At 38.9% G+C, this 25,835-nt stretch overlaps 1 protein-coding gene across 11 annotated transcripts in view; it reads left to right on the plus strand.

The window, feature by feature from the left end:
* DENND1A (DENN domain containing 1A) overlaps nt 1–25,835 on the plus strand; it is a 206,363-nt gene that overhangs the window by 87,522 nt on the left and 93,006 nt on the right. For all 11 annotated transcript variants that reach the window (XM_074608948.1, XM_074608937.1, XM_074608947.1 and 8 more), the window contains 6 exons: nt 265–334; nt 1,424–1,504; nt 3,662–3,715; nt 9,181–9,291; nt 17,290–17,390; nt 25,688–25,733. In XM_074608948.1, coding sequence (XP_074465049.1) covers nt 265–334; nt 1,424–1,504; nt 3,662–3,715; nt 9,181–9,291; nt 17,290–17,390; nt 25,688–25,733 — 463 coding nt within the window. The remainder of the gene's footprint in view (nt 1–264; nt 335–1,423; nt 1,505–3,661; nt 3,716–9,180; nt 9,292–17,289; nt 17,391–25,687; nt 25,734–25,835) is intronic.

Genomic DNA, 25,835 nt, shown 5'->3' on the forward strand with positions numbered 1-25,835 from the left:
TTGGTGCCCGCAGGTGGCTGGGAACGCTGGGGAAGGGCAGATGCTGAAGCTCCATTCTCAGAGGGATGCTCCAGCCTCTGGACATCTGCGCCTTCAAATGCAAGGTCCGATGCAGCTTTTCCACAGATATTTATAAAGTGCAAAGTCCAGCGGAGGCTGCTGTTAGGATGCATCTATATAGTAAAAGCCAGCAGTCTTGGATTTAATAACTGAGATTTAGAAAGTTAAATGTATGCTTTTTCTTTCTTTTTTTTTTTTTTTCAGTTACCTCCCATGGTTTGAAGTCTTTTATAAGCTGCTCAATGTCTTGGCAGATTATTCAGCAAAAGGACAGGTATTATTCTGTCGTACTAACCTTTCTTTTCCCTGCCTAATTATCAAATGAGGGAGAGAGGATGAAAACAAGCTGTTGTAAGAAGTCCTTATATCAGAGATGATATTAATAATAATTACTAATAATTATTAATCTGTGTGATGCAGTAATATATAAGATGATATTCAGCCAAGCTGAAAGCTTAGCAAGTGCCTTTGAAAAATAAATACGCTTTTAAATTATTTTTGGGAAAAGATAAAGTCCAAGAATGTGACTGTGGATCCAACACAAGTTAGTGGTTTCCCTGCAGTCACCCCGACTGTGCAGAGTTTTCGATTACCTGAGGTGCATTCGGCCTGTCCATGAGTTCCCGTATCACAGTGTTTCGTGAGTCTTTGACAGATGTCTTACCCCAGTCGTGTAAAGTAAGCGTAGAACTAAGCTTACTCATGCAAAATGCTTACCCACGTAGCATCAGCATCATCTAGCATAAGCCCTTCAGCCATTAAAATTTGCTTCTAGGTTTATAGATGATAAATTGTGATACAGAGAAATCACATATGATTGCAACACCTAGTTTAGTTTCACGTATTTAAAAATATTACAAGTATAATCTTCCCAGTTAGGTTGCTGCTTTGATTTATTACCACTTTGTGGTAATAATCATATCTTGCATTTGCCAGAACCATTCATGTTTGAGGTAGAAGCACTTCGGATCCCATCTTCATCTAGATGGATTAAATACATTTGGCTTTACCCTAAGCCAGGGAGTTCTTATGAAGAACTTGCCGTGGAAACTGGCTTGCTCTGAGCCGAGTAACTACGTAGTGCATAGCTTGGTGACTCAGTAGGTTGCAGAAATACGTAGAAATACATAGGGGGAAAAGAACAAGTATTCTAAAAAAATCATATTATAAAACCCAGCTGTCAGAGGAGGAAACTACATTCATTTCTGTTCATAGTCTAATGGATAAATCTATTTTCACATTTTTCTTTACACTTGCAAGTTCTCTAAGCCCCCAATTCCACAAACATTGCCCTTCTGTCTTGGAGTTTAGCTTGTTATAGCAATGCTGACGTAGTATTCCTTTTCCCCCCTTCTTATTTCAGGATAGTCAAAGGAGTGAGCTCCTAGAAACGCTTCATAAACTTACTGTCCCTGAGCCAGGAACGTCTGTTCATCTTGGAGTGGTAAGTAAAGTGGGAGAGATGTAAACTAAGGCATTTAATTTTCATTACATCTCGTAATAGAGGAATGTCAAAAGCAATTCTCCTTTTCGGAACTTGGCACACAAATGTTGTTTTCCTGTGAGGACAGGACACAGAGCTGTGAAATTCCCCTTTTCACATTTGAGGCCCTCTGTTTCCCTTTCCTTAACCTCAGATGTCTTTGAAATGCTGCTCCTTGATTGGAGGAAGAATCTGTATATTCCCTGTGGAAATTTCTCCCCATATCGTCCATGACCCGCGAGAGGTCACAGAGCAGCAACATGACATTTATTGTTCACACTTCTGCAGAACTCCTAGATCTTGCAAGTGTGCCAGGGGGACAAGACTGGAAAGCAAACAGTCGCGAACCTGTCGTAGCAGTGTTTTGAGTACTGTTTATCCCATTTTCTGATTCCTTCTCCTCTTGCTTCCCGCAGGAAAGAGATTCACACAAAAAAGGATTTATTTTGTTTTTTATATCTTGTGAGAAAATTAATAAAAGAACACTGAAAGAATAGATGTGGAATTTTATTGATGGGACTGTATTTTGAATTTAGTGTTTTGGGTCTCTTCAAATTAATTTTTGCAGAACAGGCTGTAGTGAAAAAATACTTAAGATGCACATTGCTGCAGTTGCCAATTAGTCATGTAGAGCTCACATGAAAACTAGTGGTGTGTGCAGCCACGGTTCTCCCTCTCATTTCCTTTACTCCTTCTTCTAAAGTACTTTTTGGCAACCAGCAGCTTGCTCTCATCACTTCACCTTGCAATGTCCGTCGACAGGTAGCAGTTGTTTGGCCTGGCTGGGTCACCAGCTGGCGGTGGCAATGTCCCGGTCCTCCCGAGGCCAGCTCTTTGATGAACTGCATTTCTGTGTAGGGGGACGAGCTGGCTCTAAAGGCAATGATCACTTGGGATGTTTCAGTTTTTTCATACCAGTGGTTTCAAGGAATGCTGCCGGTCTCCCCTTGTCTCAGACATTTCATGGGCGATGAAGCAAGACAGGATATAAAAAAAGCAGGCAAGGGACTGTTAGCTGTGGTGTCTTTATGCATTTTACTTTGGCTGTTTACAAGCCTGTTTTGGGGTTGGGGGGGGGTTCCTGTATGTGATATAGTTGTGTATATTATTCCCGTATCTTTGCATTGCATCTTTTCAACCAAACTGAAATAGTGATATATCAAAAAGCAAAAATTTGCATTTATACATTTAATGTCTGTATTCAGTGTAGCTGTTAAACCCGCTTGCTATTTTGGGTTATAGACTGTTCATGAAGCACTGGAATGTCTGAGATATATATACAAGAAAGATGTGCCGGTTGTGGAACTATGCCAAGAATATAACAGCCTTTAAAGCTTCCACAAGTAATTAATAAGTAGCCCTAAGGAAAATTGTGAAAATCTTAAAAATAATATAAATTGTATGCAACATTGATTTACAAAAGCAGTTTAGTCGCATTCTCTCCTTTCCTCTCCCAAAGCCCTATCCAAGAATCATGCAAGTCATGCATGGTCAGGTTGGGAACTAGAGTGAACCTCCTCTCTTGGAATGCAGACAATTAAAAAATGTGACAATATAATGGATTATGAAATTGTGAGACCAACATAGTCTTTCAAAATGTATTTTTTAAGGCATATGAAAGTGACCAGGTAAGTAGGCATGAAACTTTCAGAAGCATTTCTCAGTGAATTTCCATAACTTCACCATTGTCATGGATGAAACTTGGTGATGCTGGAAGTCAGGAAGGGACCCGCTGGCTGCTGTTTCCCGTAGTCTGTCGTGCAGCCTGCAGTGGGCTGTGGAAAGGTGGCTTGAATTATAGATTGCCTTGGAGTTTCCTTGGCATATGTCATACATTGTGTGAGTCTGTATCAGCGTCTCTGAAGAAGAAAAAAAACATAATATATATTTTCAGGAGCATATGATACTCTCTATGTTAATGCATTTCATATTGCATGTGTGATCTGAGAGTCCAGCTTTTGAAATCCATGGCAGAGAAGTCGTACTGGTAGTTGGTAACAAATGTTCTGTCATTTTTACTTTGCCGAGCAACTGCTCTTATTGCCGTTACTAATACCGAGCAATAAATTTAGATTGCTTTTGACAATATTGCAATAATCAATATTTTCTCGTTTTTAGCACTCCTACTTTACTGTGCCTGACATCAGAGAGCTTCCTAGTATACCTGAAAATGTGAGTACTCTAGAGGACTGTCCACTTCAACATTTCTGTTTAATGTCAGTGGCAAAATAGATAACAGTTGTTACCAGTGTTTGGCCTAGTAATAGACTGTATTCTGTAAAATATTGCTTGGTGTTGAAATGAACCTTACGTGGTTAATTTATAATAATTATTGGGCGGAAAACATGTTGCTAACTGCAGAAGTGTATGAGTAACAGGCCTTTTGGAGTACAACATAACAGTAGAATTTAATGTTTGCCATTTTAATTAAGAAAAGATACCAAATGAAGAGGAAATTGACAGCGTAGTTATCTTAAGTAAGATATTTGTTTAAATAATATACAACTTTTATTATTATCACCACTCTATTATTAATTACTGTTAACATTCCATGATTTCTGGGTTCTAATAAGTGAGGAAATTTAAAACACACGTCTATAATTTTAGCCTTCTGAAAATTGGGAAAGAACAGTGGTTTGGTAACAGTCACTGATCATACAGTGAGCGCCTTCTGAAAGAATGAGAGACCAGCAGAAATGGTCCGTTTGTTAGATGGCTTTCTGAAAATGTCACGTGTACCTGGTTTCTTCAGGGCCACTTTTTCAGAGACTTCTTAAGCCTCACAGAGTTGTCTCGTGTGTGTTTCAGCATGCCTCAAACTTCCAGCCAAATGAGAGGTCTGTGGGAAGACAATGCTGGCATTTGCTTCTCTTAAATACTCTTTAATATGCTCTGCTGTGTCTCTTAGCCAAATTTCTATGTCTGACATCTCCGTTTTCTTTCTTGAACGTTTTGCGGTCTGCCTTAGCACCATATACCTCAGTTTATGGCATGAAAGAAAGAAGAGGGAATCATCAAGACATTTCATCTCATTTGTGGATGATTTGTACAGCAGATAACATTTGGGGCTTTTTGTTTCTGTTTTAAAACATAGTTGCCAGCTTTCCTGTGTGGTAGACTTTTCATACTGACACGTATCCCGTCAGTAAATTTAATAGAGGTGCTTTTTCTTCTAAGGTGCTTTATTTTTGTAGACATATGATACATTAGGAGTAATTAAAGAGTCCATTCCTGAATCTAAACCAGCTATCATATCCTTTCCTAATCCAGACAAGTTACTTGTTTACAGGGTTTATACTTTATGTTAATCTTTTTTGCGCTAATCATCTCAAACTGCAGCTGTTTTTGTTTGATAAGCCTCAGGTCAGCTGGAGAGCAAGGAAGGAAGTTTATGTCGATGTTGCAGGCTGGCAGATTGGAGGGCAGGGAGAAATGAGCTGGTAATGGTGAGGAACCAGTGGCCGGGGTGAAAAGTAGATCATCTGCCTTGGGCCTACTTTAACTGATAGGGGACAGCTTAGTAACACACTGCATGGAAAAGGCCTCGGGGAGTAGGGCTGTATTTATGCCCTGTGGATTACGTTCGCGGGTGATGTTCGCTGTATATTCAAGGGTCTGAGACAGCTTCCCAAAGCATTGGAGCAGGAGACGTGATGAATGTTCCTGAATCAAAGGCTGCTGTGAAAGCGGAGGCCTTGGGCCAGAAGAGCTGGAAACCCTTGGAAAGCGGAACGCTCGGCCTTCGCAGGCCAGAGCGCCGAGTGATGGTAAAACCATCCTCTGTAACCCTGGGGTGGTGCGGACGGGCTCCTGGGGAACGGGGCGTTCCCACGGCGTCTCCTGCACAGGGATGCCGGGGTGAACCAGGGCTCCGCTGGGAATAAAAGGGGGAGAGCACTTCATTCAGTTAACAAATACATATGCCCATATATACATACCCACACACCCAAACTGAAAAAGCTAGGGCTCACTGAAAGAAAGAAAAATATTAAAAATCAAATCCATTGGTCTAACTGTTGTTGCTGTTGACTGTCTTCCATTTCTCACACATTTCATTTGTTTATTTTTTTAATGAGTATTGTGTGATTTCTTATGAGGATTTTCTCTGTCAGTGCAACTTTCATGGAGAATTGTGGCATGTTAGGGAATAATACAAGGACGTTAAATGAGCATAAATCTTCATGATTTTTAATCAAGTTTCCTGATTTATTAAAAATTCTACATATCGTATCAGTAATCACATATTAAACCCATATTAGCAAAAATTTTAGTAGTGCCGAACTTCGAAGTTGTATGCAATGATTAATGGAGAGCTGCACAGAACTCTATTTGGAACATTAACAAACTCCTTGGAACTGTCTGACTTTGTGTCAGATCAATATGTTTAATGAGCCCCGAAACCATTTAGCGTGGACGTTTTTATGTAACAGCTATGCATTCACTTCTTGAGAAGATTTAAGTTATATGAAAGATTAGTAAATGCGTTGTGACTTCAGAAGTAAATTGGGTTCATTGCCCTTTTAATTTCTGTATTTACACCATTTGATAAAGTGTATTGTCTTCACTATTTGTTCTCCCAGACAGCAGCGCAGCATTGTACAGGAGTGTTTGCTGCATCCCAGGTTTCCGAACCCATGGCAGATTTTGGATGTGTGATATTTCAAAGAAAACAAACTTCTAAATAAGATAAGGGATTTCTAATAGGAGGATGGAGAAGGAATCATGACTCAATTCTATTGACCTGTTCGAATAGGAAATTTACTGAAGTCTTGTAAATGAAGCCGTTCAAGAGCGTAAAATAAGTGAACTATAATCTATACTATTATGTTTGAGATGCACTATTTGCAGAGGAGAGAGCTCGTTCGTTTGTTCCTTAAGTGAGAAATTCTTCTCACTGAAGAAGTACATGGTTTATTACTTTTTTTTATCTCAAAAGTCAGTGTGCATGTGCATTTACTGATATTGGATAGCAAATGACCAAATAGATAATTTGTCTAGGAATGGACTTTCAAAGGAGCATAAGGGAATTTTGTAGGACTCCTACTTGGTTTTGAAAGGAGTTGGGATACCTGTTCCCGTATTTTATTTTGAAAATCCCACTTTTTACTCTCCCAAGAAAGGTTTAAATCCTAGGAAACAAAATACAACAATTATACTGCAAATTGGAACGCTTTCATTTGTATTTATTTAACTCATTCATGGTTTTGTCACTTACGAGACATGTCTTTCAAAATACATGTGTAAGTCCCAATTTCATCTTCAAAGATGACAGCTTTCTTATAAATAAAACTTAGAGCTAACACGTGAATTTCCTTAGTATCAATACATTACCATACAGCCCACATGCTTCCCAGGTGTCATTGGCAAATTTCTGAGAGCAGAGAAGACTAAAACCTTGTAAATCTTTCCTGCTGAAGGTACATTTGTGTGTCAAAGCCAGTATTTCTCTGCAATAAACTTGATGAAAGAATAATTGCAAATCGAGTCCCGGCATCTGTTTGCCTCTCGCTAGTGGATCCTGTTGCCTTATAAACACATCCGTGCACACCCACATCTACGGATTCAGGCAGAATATAGGGATTATGTGCTCCTTTTGCCATGCCCCTAATTTGGTGGCATCAAAGGGAGTTCACTGCTACTTAAACATTCTTTCAGTTCACACTATTTGCAGTAATTGTGTCGTCATCCTCTGTGTTTTGGCGTCGTGGAAAGATGGGTGAGAGGGGGAAGAAGAGTCGTAGAGAAGACAGCTTATGTTTAGACAAAAATATCATGCTAATCAGCACAGATGGGATGAGAAATACAGAAAAAGTACATGATAGTTTAATAGGTTTTTGGCAAAATGTGTTGGCTTTTTTTTTTTTCTTTCTTTGACTATACCTGTCTGTGGCTACAGCTTTTCTGTAACAAAGACCTGAATGATTGTTTTATATTAACATGTTTGAAGCTAACCATAATGAGCTTAGTTCTTACCTATCTATATACTGGACAGAAATCTTCCAAAGACAATGCTTAATTTTTCTGTAGTTCTTTGTGTTTGGATGGCAAGCTGTGGAACATATTTTTGCACAGTATGAAGCATCTTGGCAGACTTTTCAGGCCAAGTATTGGTGGTTTTAGAGTTATCTTTGGATCTGTCAAAAGTGCTAATAGGCTTTGTTGAGCTTCTTTAAGTTTCTAAATCGTATTTGCTTTTTGCTTTTCTGCACTTTTTTATTTAACGATGATTAAGATTGCACTTGAATTCATGACTAATCTAATTTTGCTCTAAAAAGCTCATGTGCTTTTTGTATAAGACTGTCTTTATCATAGCAACCCTTTCATATCTGTAAGAAGCTATTTGGAAACAAATTCCCTAATTCAGCATTTTTTGGGTTGGATTACCTTTCCCTCCACCACCTCCTTTTATTTTTTTTTTAAATTTCTATGTTTTAAGAAGCAAAAATATCCTCTACAAAGAAAAATCCTTTTTTATTTCCCTTGCACTATAAAAACCCCTCGTAACAATACATTTTGATCAAGTTACCTAGATGGTGACTTTCTAGTTTTGATAGTAAAGATCTTAGGATCACGTTCTGCTGTTTATTGGAAGACAGTTATTTAAGAAATGATGCCTGGTTCATGGCACTGCAGCATGTGCCCAGGGCAATCCCGTCGGTAACGGTGACTGGATAATGTTGCCAGCTGACGGGATGAAGTGGCCATAGTGCAGCCGCAAGAGTGGCCTCTTGTGCAGCTTGTTCCCTTTTCTCTTTTGAATTTCAGTTATTTACAGTAATTTTTACATAGGTACTTTTTAATAACCTGAACAGCAAAAGCGTGGAAGAAACCTGTTTTGCCTAGGGAGTGTATATAAAGTTTCGGTGGTGTTACTTGCTTGTGTCTTGGTCTTTCTATCTATATTTTAAAGGCGAATGTGCTTTGCTTACAATGTTCTTCTACTGCAATTAATTGTCTTTGTACTACATAAACATACTGATGACTCAAGTAAAACTAGATGTTTGAATCCTGCCTCTTCATCAGAGATGGGCATCCCTGGAAGTTTTGGGAGAGAGAGAAATCTCCGTGTCCTTCCTCAGCTTCCCCAGCCCCCCAGGGAAATGCTTTCTGCCCCCCCTCAAGGGGAAGCGTGTGTCTGAGCACATGAAGTGAGGAGTTCGGACAACCCGTGTGACTGGTTTCAGCCTCTGTTAACTAGAAATACACACGGGCATTTATCAGAGCTGTTCTGGCATAGACTGACCTTACATTTGAATTTGTCTTATTAGAATTGTCCTCTAAGAGACTGGTTTTGTTCTGGGGTTGTGAGATTCTTTTGGTACTTTATCAGGGAGCTTTGAAGTTTCCATAAGAGTGACAGAACGTATTTTTTTCTCAGAGAAGTATCTTGCATTTAAGAAGCTGTATGTGAAACATCATCAATTTCATTATTCCAAGACCTGGCTTCCCAAACGTTGGGGGAAAGATGTTGCAATTAGAAAGTACTCTGACATAAGATGACATACTGCTTTCTTTCATTCAGCTGTGTACTGGATGTAGCGTTAATAGGAAGATGAAATCTAGTTGTTGGGTTTTTTTTGTTAAGGACGCTCGTTTTTGTAACATCATGAATCAAAAATTATTTTCTTTCTTCCCAGAGAAACCTGACTGAGTATTTTGTAGCAGTTGATGTCAACAACATGCTGCATCTCTATGCCAGTATGCTGTATGAACGCCGCATCCTCATTTGTTGTAGTAAGCTGAGCACTGTAAGTAAAATGCAGAATAATTTCTTCTATTCACAGTTCCTTTTAAAAAATGACAGTCATATATAGGAAATGACCTGACGATCTCCAAGTCCCCCTTCCCACCTCAGCTCTGCAACCTCAACTCAATTCTGTGGTTCTATGTGATGATTTTACCCAACTTATGTTGGCCTCTAACATTCAAATGAAAAAGGGTGTTTTGGATACAGGAATTCTTGGGGTTGTTTGGCACATAAATGTACAAACATTTATGCCATAGTGAAGTCCCTTTTTCATAAATGATGCTGTCAAACGCGTGTTCCAGTGACATTTCTGGATGGACTGAAGGAGTGGGCTAAAGTACATTGACAATGCACAGTTTTGCAGTTGTGTTTGATAAGGTGTAGTCTTAGTGCTACTTAGGCTCCATCAAGGGTCTGAGAGATGAAAGCTACTGAATGCTCTGGAGTACTCTCTTCTAAAAATGGCTGGACATCAAAACAAGCACACAGCTTGATTTAGTTCAAAGTTTTGTGTTGTGCATTTCAAGGTTTATCAGTCAATAAGATTGTGATTTTTTTTTTTATAAAAGAAAATGTTAAGTTTTCATTCTGCTTGCTTTGTAAATGGGTATTGATTGCTTTCCTTTATGAATGATGAGCGTGAGATGGTTTAACTGATTTTGCTTTCTAGTGCTATGGACTAAGTACTTGAGCGGTCCTTTCTGAAACACAAGCCTCCATTTCCATTTTGTGTGGTACGAACTCGTCTCTTACTCATGACCATGACCTGCTTTGTGTTTGAGATTCATGGCATTGTAAATACTACGGCAGGCTGAAATTACGTACATCCAATCACGTAAGAATGGCCTGTCGATACAGGGCAGAAAAATAAAAGCGTAAGTCTTCATATTTAATCTCAGAATAACTGTTACGATATTGTTTTGAAATGAAGTGAAGCTAGGAGAGTTAGAATCATCTCTGGGACCTATTAATAATTATTAAATGTTTACAATCAATCCCACATTTAACCAAAAGAATTTAAGTATTAGAACGTTTACTATCATAGAAAACTTGTAAAATCTTAACTTTTATATCCGCCAAGTGTTCTGTGTCCTCCCTACTAAAATAAGGAAAAATACATCCAGGCCTTGTAATTGAATAAAATGAGAGAGAGGCGTTTATTTCAGAAACCTGAAGAAAGAAAAGAATAGTAAATTATCAGAGAGGAGGAAAGAAAGGAATGGCTATCCAAACTATTTCAAAATTTGTGTGGTTGGTTGGTTTAATCTCTCCCTTTGTGACAGAGCCTGGGAAGAAGAATTACTTACCTGTCACTTTGCCTTCCTTAATGAGCCATTTCACAAGTGGGGTTGTATTTTCTTTCCCATCTTTCTGCTCTTTCTCTTCCTTTTGCCTCTGTCCAAGATAAAAGCGTGTCTGGCTCTTCGGTAGGGAGGGGTATTCATACTGTGTGTTCTTATCTTACAACTTTATATATAAACTGCTCCAAGATTGGAGTGACAGTGTAAGACAGGTTTGAAGTGCTGGGCCGGAGCCAGCGATTCCTCGCCCGCACGCTCCGCTCTGCGTGTTCCAGCAGTAGGAACAAGCTGCATTATTTTATTTCAAACTGTGCTCAGCGGAAGCCAAGACCTTGTAACTGGAAACGTACCAAACTGCGAATTCTCAAAGTAAAGTGAGGGTGGTGTGGTGGTGAGGGAGATTGGTTTCTTTGTTTTTATTTTTTAGTTTTTTAACAAAAAAGTGGAAGGGACCTGTTCACGGTTAATTTCTTTTAGCTTTGAGAGACATGGCACGCTTCATACCTAAGGCTTGAATTTAATATCAGGTAAGAGAGAGAAAAGTAAACGGTCCTGGATAGAAAGTCTTCTATGGTGGAATGAATTCTGTGCTATAATACGTCATATCAAATTCAAATTATGATTTGAAATATCCTTAATATAGTTAAGTTGAATAAGATTTAGAGGTAACTGAATGAGGCTGGTTTTTAGCTATTTTATAAACCACGTGTACTGAACCTATGGAAGAGTTATTGCTGTTTTCTTGGATTTTTTTTTCTTTTTCTCCTACAAAAGATAATTTCTTAAAATGTTAAAGCAATTATTTGTGTTAAATTGTGTTCACATATTCTGTGAACTAACTATTTATGAAAAGCCAGATATGAACCAAAATGCATAAACCCCCCTGTGCTTGGCAAAAGCCCACCTGCTGGTGGGAGCATGCTGTCGCAAAACTGGAACGGAAGAGTTTTCCTTGGATCCAGGATCCTCTTTTCCATCAGAACTTGCTCCCGCAGCCCTGCCTCAGCAAGGTGTGTTCACTGCTTCTGGTAAGGGCAACGGCAGGTTGTCTCTTGTTACAAAAAGGTGGTTTACCTGAAGCCTGGTGACTCTTAAGAGACTTAGGCTTGTGAATTTCTGTGATGTTTCTGTTTGGCTCCATTGTACTGAGGTGAATTTCATTATCTAATTTTTCTGTTATTTTTTGAGTGTTAGTACAAAGCAAAACATACCATTCTGACATGGCTGTTCTTCTGTTGCTGGGAGTTGAGAGCTTGCTGTGTCACTTCTTCCACGTCATGGAAAGCTCTGACACGCAACTTCTTATTCCATGGCTGGTTCCTGATGTGGAAAGACACCGTGTGATTAAGACCTGTCACCAAATGGCCTTGTGATGCAACGTAGCCAAGAACTTGCGCAGTTCTTGTTCTACAACAGTTTTGTAATTCCCGTTTGGAGCGTGCAAGCCCTTCCAGCCCAAAAGCTCTGTTATTGTCTTTGTCACCTGCCAGTGAAGGGTGGGACCCATAGACAGCCTGTGCAACAGCCGTGCTTTCACTGCTTGACTCTTCTGTAGCTCAGCTTAAGCTGTCTGCTTTGGTTTTAGTCCTGAGTAATGCAGAAAAATGACCTTACAAACAAGTAAAAGTGGTCATTTTTCCCAGTATATATTGCACATTTGTAGCCATGTACTGCTTCTGTAAAACTGTGCTGTGTGCGTGCATCAGGAGAGAGAGTGAAACGCACTGGAAAATGGCCTGTTGTAACTCAACACCAGTTTATAACTTTTACATGTGTGGCAAAATCCCATTGATTAAATTTCCTCAAATGAGGCTGTTAGAGTATTAAATACAAAACTGCGAAAACTGAATTAGTGAATCAGTATCTTTCTGACATAGCTGTTTTTTTTACGTTCTCTAGCAACAGCTGCAGGAAGCTGAGGTAGTGGAACTAATCTTATTTCAAAATGCTGGATTCCTATAGTTTTGACAGTTGGGCATTTCTCAGGCTGCCTTATTATTAAGTGCTTGTTTTCTGTGTGGCAATCACTAATCAGGTGAGGTCTCCAGCAAATATGCTATTTCTTTTTTATGAGCCCTTATCTTGGCAGAGTTGAAGGACAGTACTGGTGCTTACCCATGGTAGTACGTTATTTGAATTCATGCCAGATAGCAAGGTGGGAGTACAGCTCAAAAATAAGTGACAGGTTCTGCTCAGATATCTGCAGTGTTGAGCATTATGTCTGTTTAATCTTTTCTTGCTGAGTTTTAAAACCAATGGGAGGGGGGCTTGGATGGGGCTTCCTTGGATTACTGAGTTCATTCCTCTACAGCGGCAGCCATGTGATAAAATAATGCCAGGAAATAATCCATTTGATCCTCATAGAAGCATTTTTTTTAAGTAAGAATTAAATTTTTAAACAGTATTTTTTCCAGACCTCTCTTTGATTTGGAGAACAGAAACAGAAAACATAAAGGATTTAGGAACACAGAGGAAAAACTACAGTGGGAAAGCATGCCCTTTTTTCTGCTGCGTATTTTGGAACTAGGCTATGCCTTTCGTCTAATCTGTGAGAGAGGAGCATCTGCTACAGTAGGAATAATATAAAGATAAATTGAAATATAATGGGATAGGGATAAATCTTTAGTGTTTTGTGAGTCATAAAATAAATTCAAGATTTTGGAGCTTCTAACTTTTGCTTTAATTAGTGTCCCAACATACTAATATTTCTGTCCCATATGGATCATAAAATAATGTTCACCTGCTAATAAGGAGCTTTCTTCGTGAGAAAGACTGAACAGGTACTTGTTCAGATACTTGCAGGTACTTGTTCAGATACTTGCTGTACCCTGGCTGCTTCCTTAAGATGGTGGTTCAAATGTAGCTTAAATTCTTGCATATTCTCACTTACGGAAACACGTTATCAGCACTGGGATGCTTCTGAGCTTTGTGGACCCTCTTGTTAGCAAAGCTTCATTTGGCAAGTGTCATAAAGTGAGGAGTGACCGTGGAGCTTCCATGGGGGACAGAAGCGAAAATCTGAGGGATATTAAAAGAGGGTCAGACGAGGCTGTGCCTCCAGATTTTATCAGTATTTCTTGAGAGAGTTTAATGAAATTGTGGAGCTAATGAAGTGGGTGTTAAGATGAATAGAAATGAAACAGTACTATTCGTGCAGATGAATGTCACTAAACCATGAAATTTTTTGGCCAAATTATCTACGGTTCAGTATGGTAGAGAATTGGTAAAGAAGGTAGGCCAAGAGTTGGACATAATAGAAAAGACAGAAACCAGGGATGCAAAGAGATCCCAGTAGTAAGTGGGACAACACTGTGTAGAGAAGCTTCATTGCTGCACACCAAAATGCAGCTGCTGAGCTCTGAAAGAAGTAAGATCAAAATAGATTCTGTAAAAAGAAACACAAGAAGAGAGATTAATCTGAAGAATAAGATCTCATTTCAGAAATTTATATTTGGAGTTGAAAGTCAGGTGTGACAGCGTTCCCTCTTAAAGAAACTACAGTTTTTTGAGCTCTATTCCTATGAAAAAACTTGAAACCTGCCACAATGAGGAGAACTACTGAATGCATAAGCAAAGGCTACTGGGGAAGAGTAAATACGACCTTTGCAAAAGAAATCCGTGTCTCGAATCTTAAAAATCTCTAAAAATCTAAGTAAGATTGAACAAGGTTGAATTCTTCAAAGCTATTAAAGAAATTTTCATGGCATTAGGAGAGTTTGAACCTGTATTTGGCCAGTAAACAACTGGCTAAAAGGTTGAGTGGAAAAGTGGTGAGAAAAGTTATCAGTATTGCTAATATGGGAAGTTGCTAAGCAGTCCAGCAGTGCTCTACTCTGGAACATGTTCAATGCCTTCATGAGAACCAGTTTTTAAAAAAGGGAGAAAATGTTGTAGCAGTCGTTTTGATGCATAGCATGGATAAATATAAAATACTGCTTCTGGGAAGGAAACACTTCTAACCGTGTAAGCAGTCATGGTCTGAATAACTGAAGTAATAATTACCACTCGGAAAGAGATACTGGAGGTTTTTTTTAAAAAAGAGAGAGAGATCGATCTATGAAAATGCCAGCTTATTACTCAGTTGAAGGCTTAGAAGCCAAGAAATTATTATGAAGAGAATAGAGAACAAAAAAGAGGGCATACTGCCACTCGATATGTTCATGGCTTGCCCACATTGTGAATATTTCATGAGTCCTTATCTACTCCAAATAAAAAATGATAAAGTAAAACGGTGAAAAGTACAGAGAAGGGTAACAACAGGAAGCAAATATACAAAATAATCTCTCAATTAGGGAAAGCAGAGTAGGTTGGAGCTCTTCACTCAGCCTGGGAAAGATACTAAGCAGGTAGGGAACTTGATAGAGAGATAGAAAATCATGTGTGGCCCTTAGGAGATGATTTTTATATTTATTGTCTCAAAATGCGCAAACCTCAGAGCACACATTAAAGCTGAGAGGGAACAGGCTTCAAATGAAGAGATGGGGCAGCACTTTTCAAAGTATTTGAATTCATTGGCACGTGAAGTGTGAGCTGGGAGGAATGAGAAAATGGGAAATACCAATTTTATTGATGAATGTGTTGATCCGTGGTTTTAGCAATTTGTGTTGACCACTGTTGGGCAGAATGCGGGGAGACAAGGGGTTTTGATCTGGCTCAGTAGGCCGTTCTTTTTCTTAGGTTGGCAGGGAGGATTGGAACTCAAAAACATTATTAAACAGACACATTATTCATATATTTTAGCCACAATGACAATATCTCTCAACTGGGTACAAGGTATAGCTTAAAATTCCAGCTTTCCAACTTGAGGAGTTTTGTGTCTGAAATTTTTATCATTAAAATCCTGTATAGGTTTACACCTGGCATACTGGGTCTTGGGTTCTAAATGATTTTTAAAAATCTGTGTCTGTTTTGAGTTGTAAATTGCAAAGCGTATTGTGGTTCATCTTTATAGACACTTTTCTATTTTTGAAAAACGCCTGCTTGCAAAGCTCATACCTCACTGTGGATCTTCCATGAACCACGCTGCACAGAAGCACAGTGATTCTCCCCAAAAAATCCACGTTCCTTGGTGCATTCTCATTGCTTATCCAGATCTGTATTATTCAGAGGCTTAAAAATAACACATAAAACATGTGCCTGTCATCTGTCTTCTTGCCTAATGACCTGCATTTTAATCAGAAAACCAAGTTATTTTACTTACAGAAACTGCACTGGAATTACAGAAAGGCTTTGGCATCGAACATAAGCCAAACTCCATCCAGAGCTGTAGCTGATTTTCCCTGACACAGAGCCTTAAGAGACTGTATTGGCTCATTGAGACCATTTTCTTTACCAGTTGTGGGTTCCCTATGAAGAGTTATATAATTCAGTAGTCTGTCTTAATGGAAATTAATAATAATGAGGGTCATCTGTTTTTTTTGTTAAGGTTACACTGCATCTAAATGAATTAGGATTAATGTCACAATTCGTCTTTGCTTAGTTTCATCTCACACAACTTCAGGCCACCATAAGCACCTCAGCCCTTTGGAATTTGTCTTTTCGGTATTTGTAGGCAGTGTTCTCCCTCCTTCCTATTGTCCGGAGAAGCATTACATGCTTGATTTCGTCCTACCTTCATGTTAACTGGCAGGCTTTTGGGGAGTATTGTTTTCAAAATGTGTCTCAAGTGGAACACGGTGTAGCACTTGCGCTAGGTATCATTTGAGATTAAAAGACACTCTAAACTGCGCAACACTGTCAGGGTGGCTGTGATTGCCTGTCACCTCGTAGTCTTTTCCTTGTCTCTGTCTATTTGTATGAGTGCTCTGATTTATTTATTTATTTATTTTCTGTTTTCCCAAGTGTGTGTATGTGTGTTTGTATCTTCTTCTTATGGTATTTTCACTATAGCTTTTGCTGAGATTTCCTTAATGAGGATTACCACCTTCTCCATTTTAATATCCTTAGTGAATGTGACAAATATCCTACTTATCTTCTTTTCCAAATTATGAATCATGGCTTGAAATAGGATTGAGAGACATAATTTCCTCCAAAGCTCTGCAAGGATTCTCCCCACGGCCTGACTGGCACTTGTGTTTGCTATTTGTGATCATTTTCATTCAGTACCTGCCAACATCAAAACTATTTGGAATGAGTTTTTAAACATATAAGTGAGAATTTTAATGGATCCCATGATTTGGTGAAGGGCAATTAGATAAAAATCCCTTTTAAATAATAAAAATTTAGTCACTGTGTTTAGTATGATATATTCTCAAGAAAGGTATGTCACTCGTATTGCATCTTCCTGAGCTCAAATATTTTTCCAGTTTGTGTTATAATTTCAATGGAGTTTTATGATATTTAATGGATGGTAGTTACCGGGATTGGGGCATTTACGTTTGCTATTTTTTAGTTCCCTTTGTGTTTTCATTTCCATGTTTCTGTTGCTTTATAGAATGCTGGGTGTTCTTTTCGGGACTTGTTTGTTGAATGAATCATGTTCTCAGCTGTTTACAAAGTCAGTCAAATGACGACCACCATAAACCAGTCATGCTTCACCTGCCAATACCCTTTTTTTTTTTTTTAACAAGAGCACTGTATATTTTGTAATAAAGCATGTTGATATGAAAGCAGAATTGATTCTTTTTTCCTTCTAGCTTTACCTTTTTAAGCTTGGTTTCTGTCTTATTTATGATCCTGTTTTAATATGTGTTTTTCAGTTAACTGCCTGCATTCATGGGTCTGCAGCTATGCTCTACCCGATGTTCTGGCAGCATGTTTACATTCCTGTTCTGCCCCCGCATCTATTGGACTACTGCTGGTAAGGCTATATATATGTGTGTATGTATATATATTATCTATATGTATATATATATCATTCGATTCACAGCAGTTTTCACATTTATGCATAGTAAGTCTTAAGTCCTCTTATGATGCAACTGTTATTCTAAAAATACATAGGCATATTAAGGAAGCAATCAACCTAGTAAGTAAAAATTTTATTTTCATGGCAAGATATAGTTGTCTATCAGTATGTTGAAATACTCTAATATGAGTAGTTACTACGGAACGCTGAAACTTAGATGTTGTGTAATTAAATTGTATTTTCAGCATATCCATGTTAAATATTAAAATTCGAATTAAGACTCCAACAGTAGAGGATACAATGGAGAAGATACTCTCATTTTTCTGCTTTCCTGAACTTCTGCTGGGGGTGGAGAGGAAGCTATTTGTTTTCATGTGATGATCTTTTATTATCAGTGTGTGTTTAGAACATTATTATTTACCTTATTTAGGGGAATGAATATAAACCTTTCAAAAACTTAGTTATTATCACGATGTGACAAACTTTGGCAACCTCATATAATGTCAAAGCTGGCCCTGTTTTGACCAGGAGCTTGGACCAGTTCCCTCCAGAGGTTCATTCCAGCCTATTCTGTGCCTCCAGCCGGCCCAGGGAGCTCCTGGGTCCCTGCTGGGCTCCAGCCTCGCGTGCTGCAGGACCCGTGTCTTAGCAGTTCAGAAGCCTGTCTGCAGAGCCCCGCAAATAGTCTCCCAGTTTCTGCTTTCTTTTCTAGTGCAAAGTCAGACAGTTGAGCCTGGTCAGCCAGAACATCATCTCTCCCGTTTGCTGTGCACAGGAATGGTGAACAAGCGCTCTGACTAATTAACAAAGAGGAAGTTCAAGATGCTGCTGCTGCTTTTAGTTGCTCAGCTGCCAGCTACTGCATCCCACGCTCGCTTTGTGTGACTTGCCCTTGGTTTTTAATTCCCTCTGTGCGCAGCAGGGAGATGAATTTTGCCCAGGAGAGTGGCCTTACCTTAGGCTTCCTAGAGAAGTTAAACTTTCAAGGCCTCTTGGAGAGTTAATGGAGTTGTTGCCTGGGCACACAGGGATGGGATTAGTAAGGCCAAAGCTTGGCTGGAGTTAAACTGAGCGATATGAAGGGTAACGAGAGGCTTCTATGGGCTTGGAAGTTGAAGGAAAGCACCAGGGAAATGTGGACCTGCTGCCACGTGGTCACGTAGTCAAGTGGCAAAGGGCACAGGAACGGCTGAGGGACTCAATGCCTTTGTCTTTCTGCAAGCTCTGCTGGCCGGCGGAGGGGTTTGTGGGAGCGCGGTGCTTAATGTGCTTTTGGGGATGATCTGAAAACATGGGAACAGCCTCCCTCTGCCCCTGAACATTTTAAAAAGTTCATCTCAGTAAAAAGCAAACTTAAACTTAATGTGTCATCCAATACTGTATTTTAAGTGTGACTTTTAGCGTAGAGGTTGGCTGGTTGTTTTTGTTGGTTTTTGTTTTGTTTTTTTTTTTAATAGTGTGTTTTGTGTGACGTTTTCTTTGCATTTAAGCAAGAGTAAGGAACTAGCAGGGATAACGAGCATTTTTAAGTGAAGTGCTAGGAACTGAAACGTGTAGGTTTAAAGGAAGCTTGTTCCTCTGTAGATGATTTAAATGTTAAGTATGTGCCTATGTCGAGGATACACTGAACGGAATCTAAAAACTATTATCTCCTGTAGAAATGAACCTTCAATTTACTCACTGCACAGGAAGGGCAGGTTCTAGTCATTTGCACTGCCAGCAGGTGCCCTTTCTCTGCATAATGGGCTTCGCATCTGTAATTAACACATGAAGGCTGCTGCTGCCAGTTTTTCTTCAGGTACATGCTGCTAGGAGTTTTCAGGACAAGGATGTGGACCACAAGAGGCTTTTACGCTGGGTTTGAAGATTAGGTATTCATCGACTTTCTGACAAAGCCATGTTAAAAGGGGCAAAGTCCAGAGCCCGCAGTTGGGAGCAGGAGTGTGCAAAAAGCAAGCACTTGGGCAGCGTACCCGAGGAAATAAAGACACAAGTCATTGAGCTCTACTGAATGAATTCTTTCATGGCGTAACACCCTGTCCCTGTAACGAATGAGCCAGCTAGTGTGTGAAAAGTATGATTTGAAAATGTATAATTATTAGGCAGATCGTAATTGCATGCTCACAAATACAATAACCGATTACCGTAGCCAGATATGAACTTTAATTGGAGTGGTAGCTACACACACTGCAATTGTTTGAATAAGTCAATTTAGCAACAATTTATGTGCCAGAAATATATTTCTCAAAATAGATTTTATCTATTTTGTAACCATGTGAATTTAGAGAGGTCATTTTTGCCTAGGAGGACTGAGAAATCAGCTCTGTGCTGTCTGCTTTAAGGCGGTATTATTGCTTATTGATGTCTGCCTCTTACGGGAAATGACCTAAGATTATTTAAAATAAAAGGATTTAATTTAATTTTAATTATTGTCTGGCTATTTCTTTTGCAAATGTGACATAAGAGTTTTAAAGACCTGAAATGGAAACAAAAGTTAAAGTAGTGGGAATTCTTCAGTTCTCATGAATACAAAATACCACGTTCGTTCAGTTGACTGTGGCCATTTATTGCCTGTGCTGGGTGGTGCTTTTGAATCTTCTCCTGCTCTTTGCGAAAATCACAGAGGGTGTATAGACGGTATTACTCGTCATCTTTGAAAGTTGTTGAAAAAAGTATGTTCCACCTGTGATTATTTGCTTTTAATTGTTTGAGTTGCAGTGGAAACTTTTCCTATAAAGGAAACTTTTAAGGTCCTGACTGATAGACTGCCAGCTCCATGGTTGTGAAATTTGAAATGTGGTGTAGTTTCTGGGAAGGGGGACACAAGAGCTATTGGATCTTTCCAGAGCTACAGAGAGGTAGAATAGCGCTTTCTGCAGAGAGCAAACAGGTAGGAACTCTCCTCCTGCCACTTGAAGATCCTTTTGGCCCACGGGGTATTGTTACACGTGAACGGCAGCTCTACCACAAACATGCTCAATGTGAATCCGTTTCACTGACATTGTTAAAGCTCATGTGTTTTCTGCAGTGTTTTGTCCTTTATTAGCATTTTACACCAAGTACTTTCTAAACACTGTGGTTTCTCATTTTTTCAATCTGCTCTTTGCTAATTTTTTTACCTTATGATGTGGAAGGGGGGGATTTTTCCTCCAATTTCCCTCTTGAAAGGATTTTTTTAAACTTAGTATTTACGTTCACCTGCATTCCTCATTCATGTCCTTCACCCCAGAACTGAAAAAGCCAAAGGCTTGTATCTTCCAAATGCCTGTTCTCGATACACTTGCTCTTTGTGTCAGGGATGCTGACGCAGTGATAGTGGTGTAGTACCATGTACGTGTATCCGGAAATGCTTCAGTCAGTTGATCTCTATCATTTAGATTAATTGAGGGCTGGGGGAGGAGGAGAAGAAAGGGGAAGAATGCTATCCTTTATTTTTATTTTTTAATTAGGTACCATTCTTTGGTATATTTTCAGCCCAGGGAAAGACTCTGGGTGGAGGTGACTAGAAATTGGTGGGAATCCTATCATTGGATTTCACACCTTAATGCACAATTGCTTGTTCCTTTGAATACAGTACAACAGAGGAAACATAGGAAGTACTGCTGGTTGGAGGGTTTTTTGGTTTTGTTTGTTTGTTTGTTTTGGGTTTGGGTTTTTTTTGTTGGGTTTTTTTTTGTTTTTTTAAAACTACATGCCAGCAGGTGCCAAAAGAACTGGTTAATGAGATACTGCCACCAGGCATCAGTGGCCAAGCACATACAACTGCTTAAATTTGGCCAGATCTTGTCCGTCTATTTTGGTGTTGGGAATTTAAACATTTCTTGACATAAAAGAAACAGCCTATTAATTTTTCCTCACTACTTCTTCCAGTTTGTTTTTCATGTGGCATAAAAACACTCCCACTGTGTCTGTTTTCTTCCTTTTTGCTCTCAGTGTCTGTGTTTAAAATTAGCCTGTAAGGAAAGCCTGTCTTTGCTGACCTGGTAACACAGCTTAGTGTGTTCTCTAAGTCCCAGAGCATTGTCACTCAGGTTATTCTGTGGGCTTTTAGCAGAAGCAACAGTATATTTTCTAGGGTGATTAAAACAGGCTTTTATATTAGATAGACTGCTAAGCAGCCAGCATTAATATATTCTGAGAGCCACCTTCTTAGAGCACCCTGGCAGAGCTGCTGAACAAACGTTTCTGTTGGTGGAGTTTTCCCTTTCTCCAGGAGTTTCTTTAACTCCCTTTCTCCCATTTTCTAAATCTGCATATAGTTCAATATGCTCCGTTAAGTAGGTGGAGGGGGTAAGCGGAGAGCGAGTACTCCTGCTGCTCGGGAAACAATGATGCCTCCGTCTTCAGCCTCTTGGTAGGCATTTCGATTTAGCCTGGTACATCTGTGCACTCACTAAAAGCTCTTGTAGTTGCTCTTCTGGTTTCCTCGCTGTGTGTTTTCTCCATCATTCCAATTTATGCAGTCAAGTTTCTAATTTGCATCAATTACCCCAATAAATTTTGGATTGAATTCGGTTGCATTTCAATGAATGATCTGAAATCAGGAGACTACCTTAGAGAGTCAAGTCGTGCTGGCGTTGAGAGAGCGACACGTTACGTTGGTATTTGTGTATCAAGACATGAACGTAGTAATCATGATCTAATCAATTTTTCTGGAACAATGAAGGAAAATGGTACAAATCCCCGTGTAGCTGTAAACTATGAACCTCTCTGAGATTCTTGGGTTTTACATTACTTTTTCTGGTGAATTGCAGTATTTTTTAAGCATGGGTTTTTTCACTTAGGAGGAAATGTCCCTCTATTTCACCTGCTTCTCTTCCAATTAGTAGTTGCCTACCTCTTGGGAGCATAATTAAGAGGTCTCTAGTTAGCCTAAGGAAACGAATTAAAGAAATTGTAAAAATGCAACTGTAATAAATGGGCAATATATAGCCATTAAGTCCACAATATCCATATTCATGCTTATGCATTGCTACTTTAATGATTTGATATTTACCTATGTAACTCATTTGATTATAAATAACGCTGATTGCATTGGGAACCAATGTAGCACAAGAGGAGTAATAACCCTTCTCTTTGTTCCGAAAGACTTAGGCAGGCATTTTGTTTAAGCAGTAAATACGTGTAGTAGAAACTGATACTTCTTAATTTTGCACTTAATGGATATTGGCTGCCATCAAACAACTTGGAGTAATTAGTAGTTGTGGTTGTAAGAAGCCCCAGGACTGATGAAGTGTCAAGCAGCAGGTAAAGGCTGGTCTGAAGGGCAGTCTTTAATCTGTCACGGGTCCCAGAAGGATTAAAGGTTGTGCGGAGCATTTCTCGGTTTAAACAAGCGATGTCTCTTACTGCAAGTTCACTTGAAAGTCTTGGAAATACACATCTAACCTGATAAAATATTAAAAACCACTCGAACGTTTCATGTCTCGGGACCTGACTAGCAGTTAGGAAGAACTATTATAGTGTGCTCTGAATGGGGAAGAGGAGACAGACAGTGTTCCCTTGTACAGGGTGGTAGCTGAGTATTTAAGTAATAGCATATGATTAACACATGAGAAAGAAAAATGGTGATAAAAGCAATTTATGAAGCCTGACATGAACCTTCAACATTTACTTTTAGGTGTGTTTCCTTTTCAATCAGATTGATGAGTGATGACAGCAGAATATAATCTCTCTGGTAGATTTTTTTGGAAATAGTTATGCTCTTTACTGGAATTATATTTTATTGAGGTTATTTGTGATATTTGCCTAGTTAAACTTTTGTGAGTATAAGGAGCTATCATGGTGAATAATCCTTAAAATATCTTTGCTTTTGGTCTGCTGTTCATGTGTTGTTGACCAATAATGTCAGTTCTGACAAACAAAATTAATTTTGATAAAATAGGTATTTAGATAATTTGATTTTTGTCATGTCTTTTACTAGAAAATGGACAAGTCGATTCATTGCATCCAAAGCTGGTCCGTACATCTTAAGGCATATCTTCCTGTAATTCCTTAAAAATCTTTCTGAGGGTGCATGGTTTTAAGGATTTAGGCATTCTTATTATTCTTTTGTTGATAAACTGGAGGATTGAAGGATGGGCATGATACAGTTAATTAACTTTTACAGGTTCAGATTTTGCTGCGCTTGGGGACAGGCTCCCCTTTTGGAGACGTTAATAAATGGCTGGTTTTCTGGAATACTGCACTCTTCCTGCTTCCTTTCATTACATTCGCCAAGGTTCCACTAGATGAGACATTTGCAGTCTTAAGACTTCCTGCCGAGGTTCAGACTTTGTATTTTTGAGATTGAAGCTGTCGTGTTCATGAAACTACTTAATTAGAAACACATTCATTTCGGTGCATGCAGGAGGAGCCTTGAGCGGCACAGCCAGGCACACGAGGAAGTTGAGCATTTGTGCAGCTGGCAGCTAAACCAATGGTTTATACTTTGAATATAAAATTACTGGGTATTTTCTTGCTCCTGGAATGCGGCCATTGGAAATGAAGAGATGTGGGTGAAAGAGATGGCATTTGTCGCAAATAAAACACGCAAAATGACAAATAAAAATACTCCTCAGTTGAGCAGCAATCCATATGTAGTAAGTGTGTATCATGTTGTATGGTAAAAATTCCTGTCCGAGAACTTGTATGTATGTTCTGGTTCTCACCTGTGGAATTCCCAAGGAAGCAGAACCTTCAAGATTCGTACCAAGTTAGTTTCAGATTGGAGAGTCCCTCCACGCTCTCTGCCGTGAGGTGCTGCATTGGGTGAAGCTGGGGCAGGGGCGTTCTTGCTGGCCTCGGCACTTCGGTGAGCTGTGATGTGGTACACAGCACTTCGGTGTGCTGCAACTGGACTTGTAAGGGGGTTTTGAAGTTATACACATTTAATGTCTTCAAAAAGAAGCGAAGTGTTTTCATGTAGAATGTCTACTACAGAGGCTGTTTTCCATCTCTTGGTCAGCATCCAACAGAGTAGCAGTTTTAGGGGGTATATTAATAAACATAATAAATATTAATATGCACATCAGTAAATACTTTTTTTTTTTAAAGGTATTTCTCATGAAAATGAGAAGCAGAGTGATTTTTGCTGGTCTGGCGTCTTGCAGTAGTTTTTTCAGCACTGTACTTCTCTTACTGAGCAGTAGGCACCGGCTTATAAAAGCAATATGGGAGATATTTTAATCCAAGGCAGTACAGTGACATTTCTCTCATTTTTTCATCTGAAGTTGAAAATGAGCTCTTTGAGCTTCTGTATCCAAAATGAAATGAAGCTTTATTTTAAAAGTTGTGTCTGTCTGTGTGCTTTCCATTTAACAGGCAGTGTATGCCATATTTGCAATTAGCAGCTTTGGCATCCTCTTTGATGTGTTCTAATAAGCAGTGCAAATATAAGCTTTCCCTCATTAGTTGAGTGGGAGTCCTGTAATAAGCTTAATATTAGAAATACTGTATACACAAAGATACAACTTCCATTCAGTATTTCTTGTGTTATATAGTCCGTGTTGGTGTTTGCTAACGTCATGGAAGAGAAGACTGAAAAGATCAATCTTTCGCTTAAATGTTAGCGCTGTTTGGTAGCAGAAGGACCGCTCCCGCGCTTGAGGCTACGGGTTTGGCCCAGAGCCTCTTGGTGTATTGGCGTTTTGTGTTCTGAAGGGAATAATGGTATTGGCGTAAATATCCCAGGAACTCTGGAGTTAATCAGAATCTTCAAAAGTAATTTTTGTATTTTTCTTTTGTAAATGTATACATTTCAAGAGTTGCACTTAAAAATAAATTATTTAAAATGTGTCTGGACCCATATTCAAAGGATTTAAAACTAGTAGTAAAGGTGATATGTATACATTAAATGAACCACTTAACACTGCAACAGGACCAATTTTTCTAAAGAATACTCCTAGAAAAAGTATGGGTATTTTTTTTTAATATTATAATAACCCATTTTGTTTAGTTTTTTAGATGACCCCAGTATTATAGATATATTTAATAGCTGTCCTTATGTACCTACCTTAACTAAGTCACTTAGAAATTCTGATGTCAAGAAAAAGTAGTCTTACAGTAGTGAGAGGATATTGCATAGTAAAAAAAGACTTTCAAATATGGAATAAAATTTTCTTCACATGTGGTTTGTTTATATATATATAATTTTTTTTTTTAAGCAAAATCTAATCCAGTATGCTGGTATTTTCCTGTAGCTAATTTTATAAGTCATATGTGTTAATCCAGTGTTATGAGAATGTAAAGCTAGGTTTTTTTCCTCTTTGCAGTGCCCCAATGCCCTACCTCATTGGAATACATTTAAGTTTGATGGAGGTAAGTCTTTCTCACCATTTCTGAAACTATATATAGTTTTATGATTTAGAGCCAAGTTCTGCAAGCAATTATACATTCATTCATATGCTTAAAAATTAAATA

The sequence above is a fragment of the Larus michahellis genome, chromosome 15 (genome assembly GCF_964199755.1).
Source record: "Larus michahellis chromosome 15, bLarMic1.1, whole genome shotgun sequence".
In the NCBI taxonomy this organism is placed as follows: Eukaryota; Metazoa; Chordata; class Aves; order Charadriiformes; family Laridae; genus Larus; species Larus michahellis.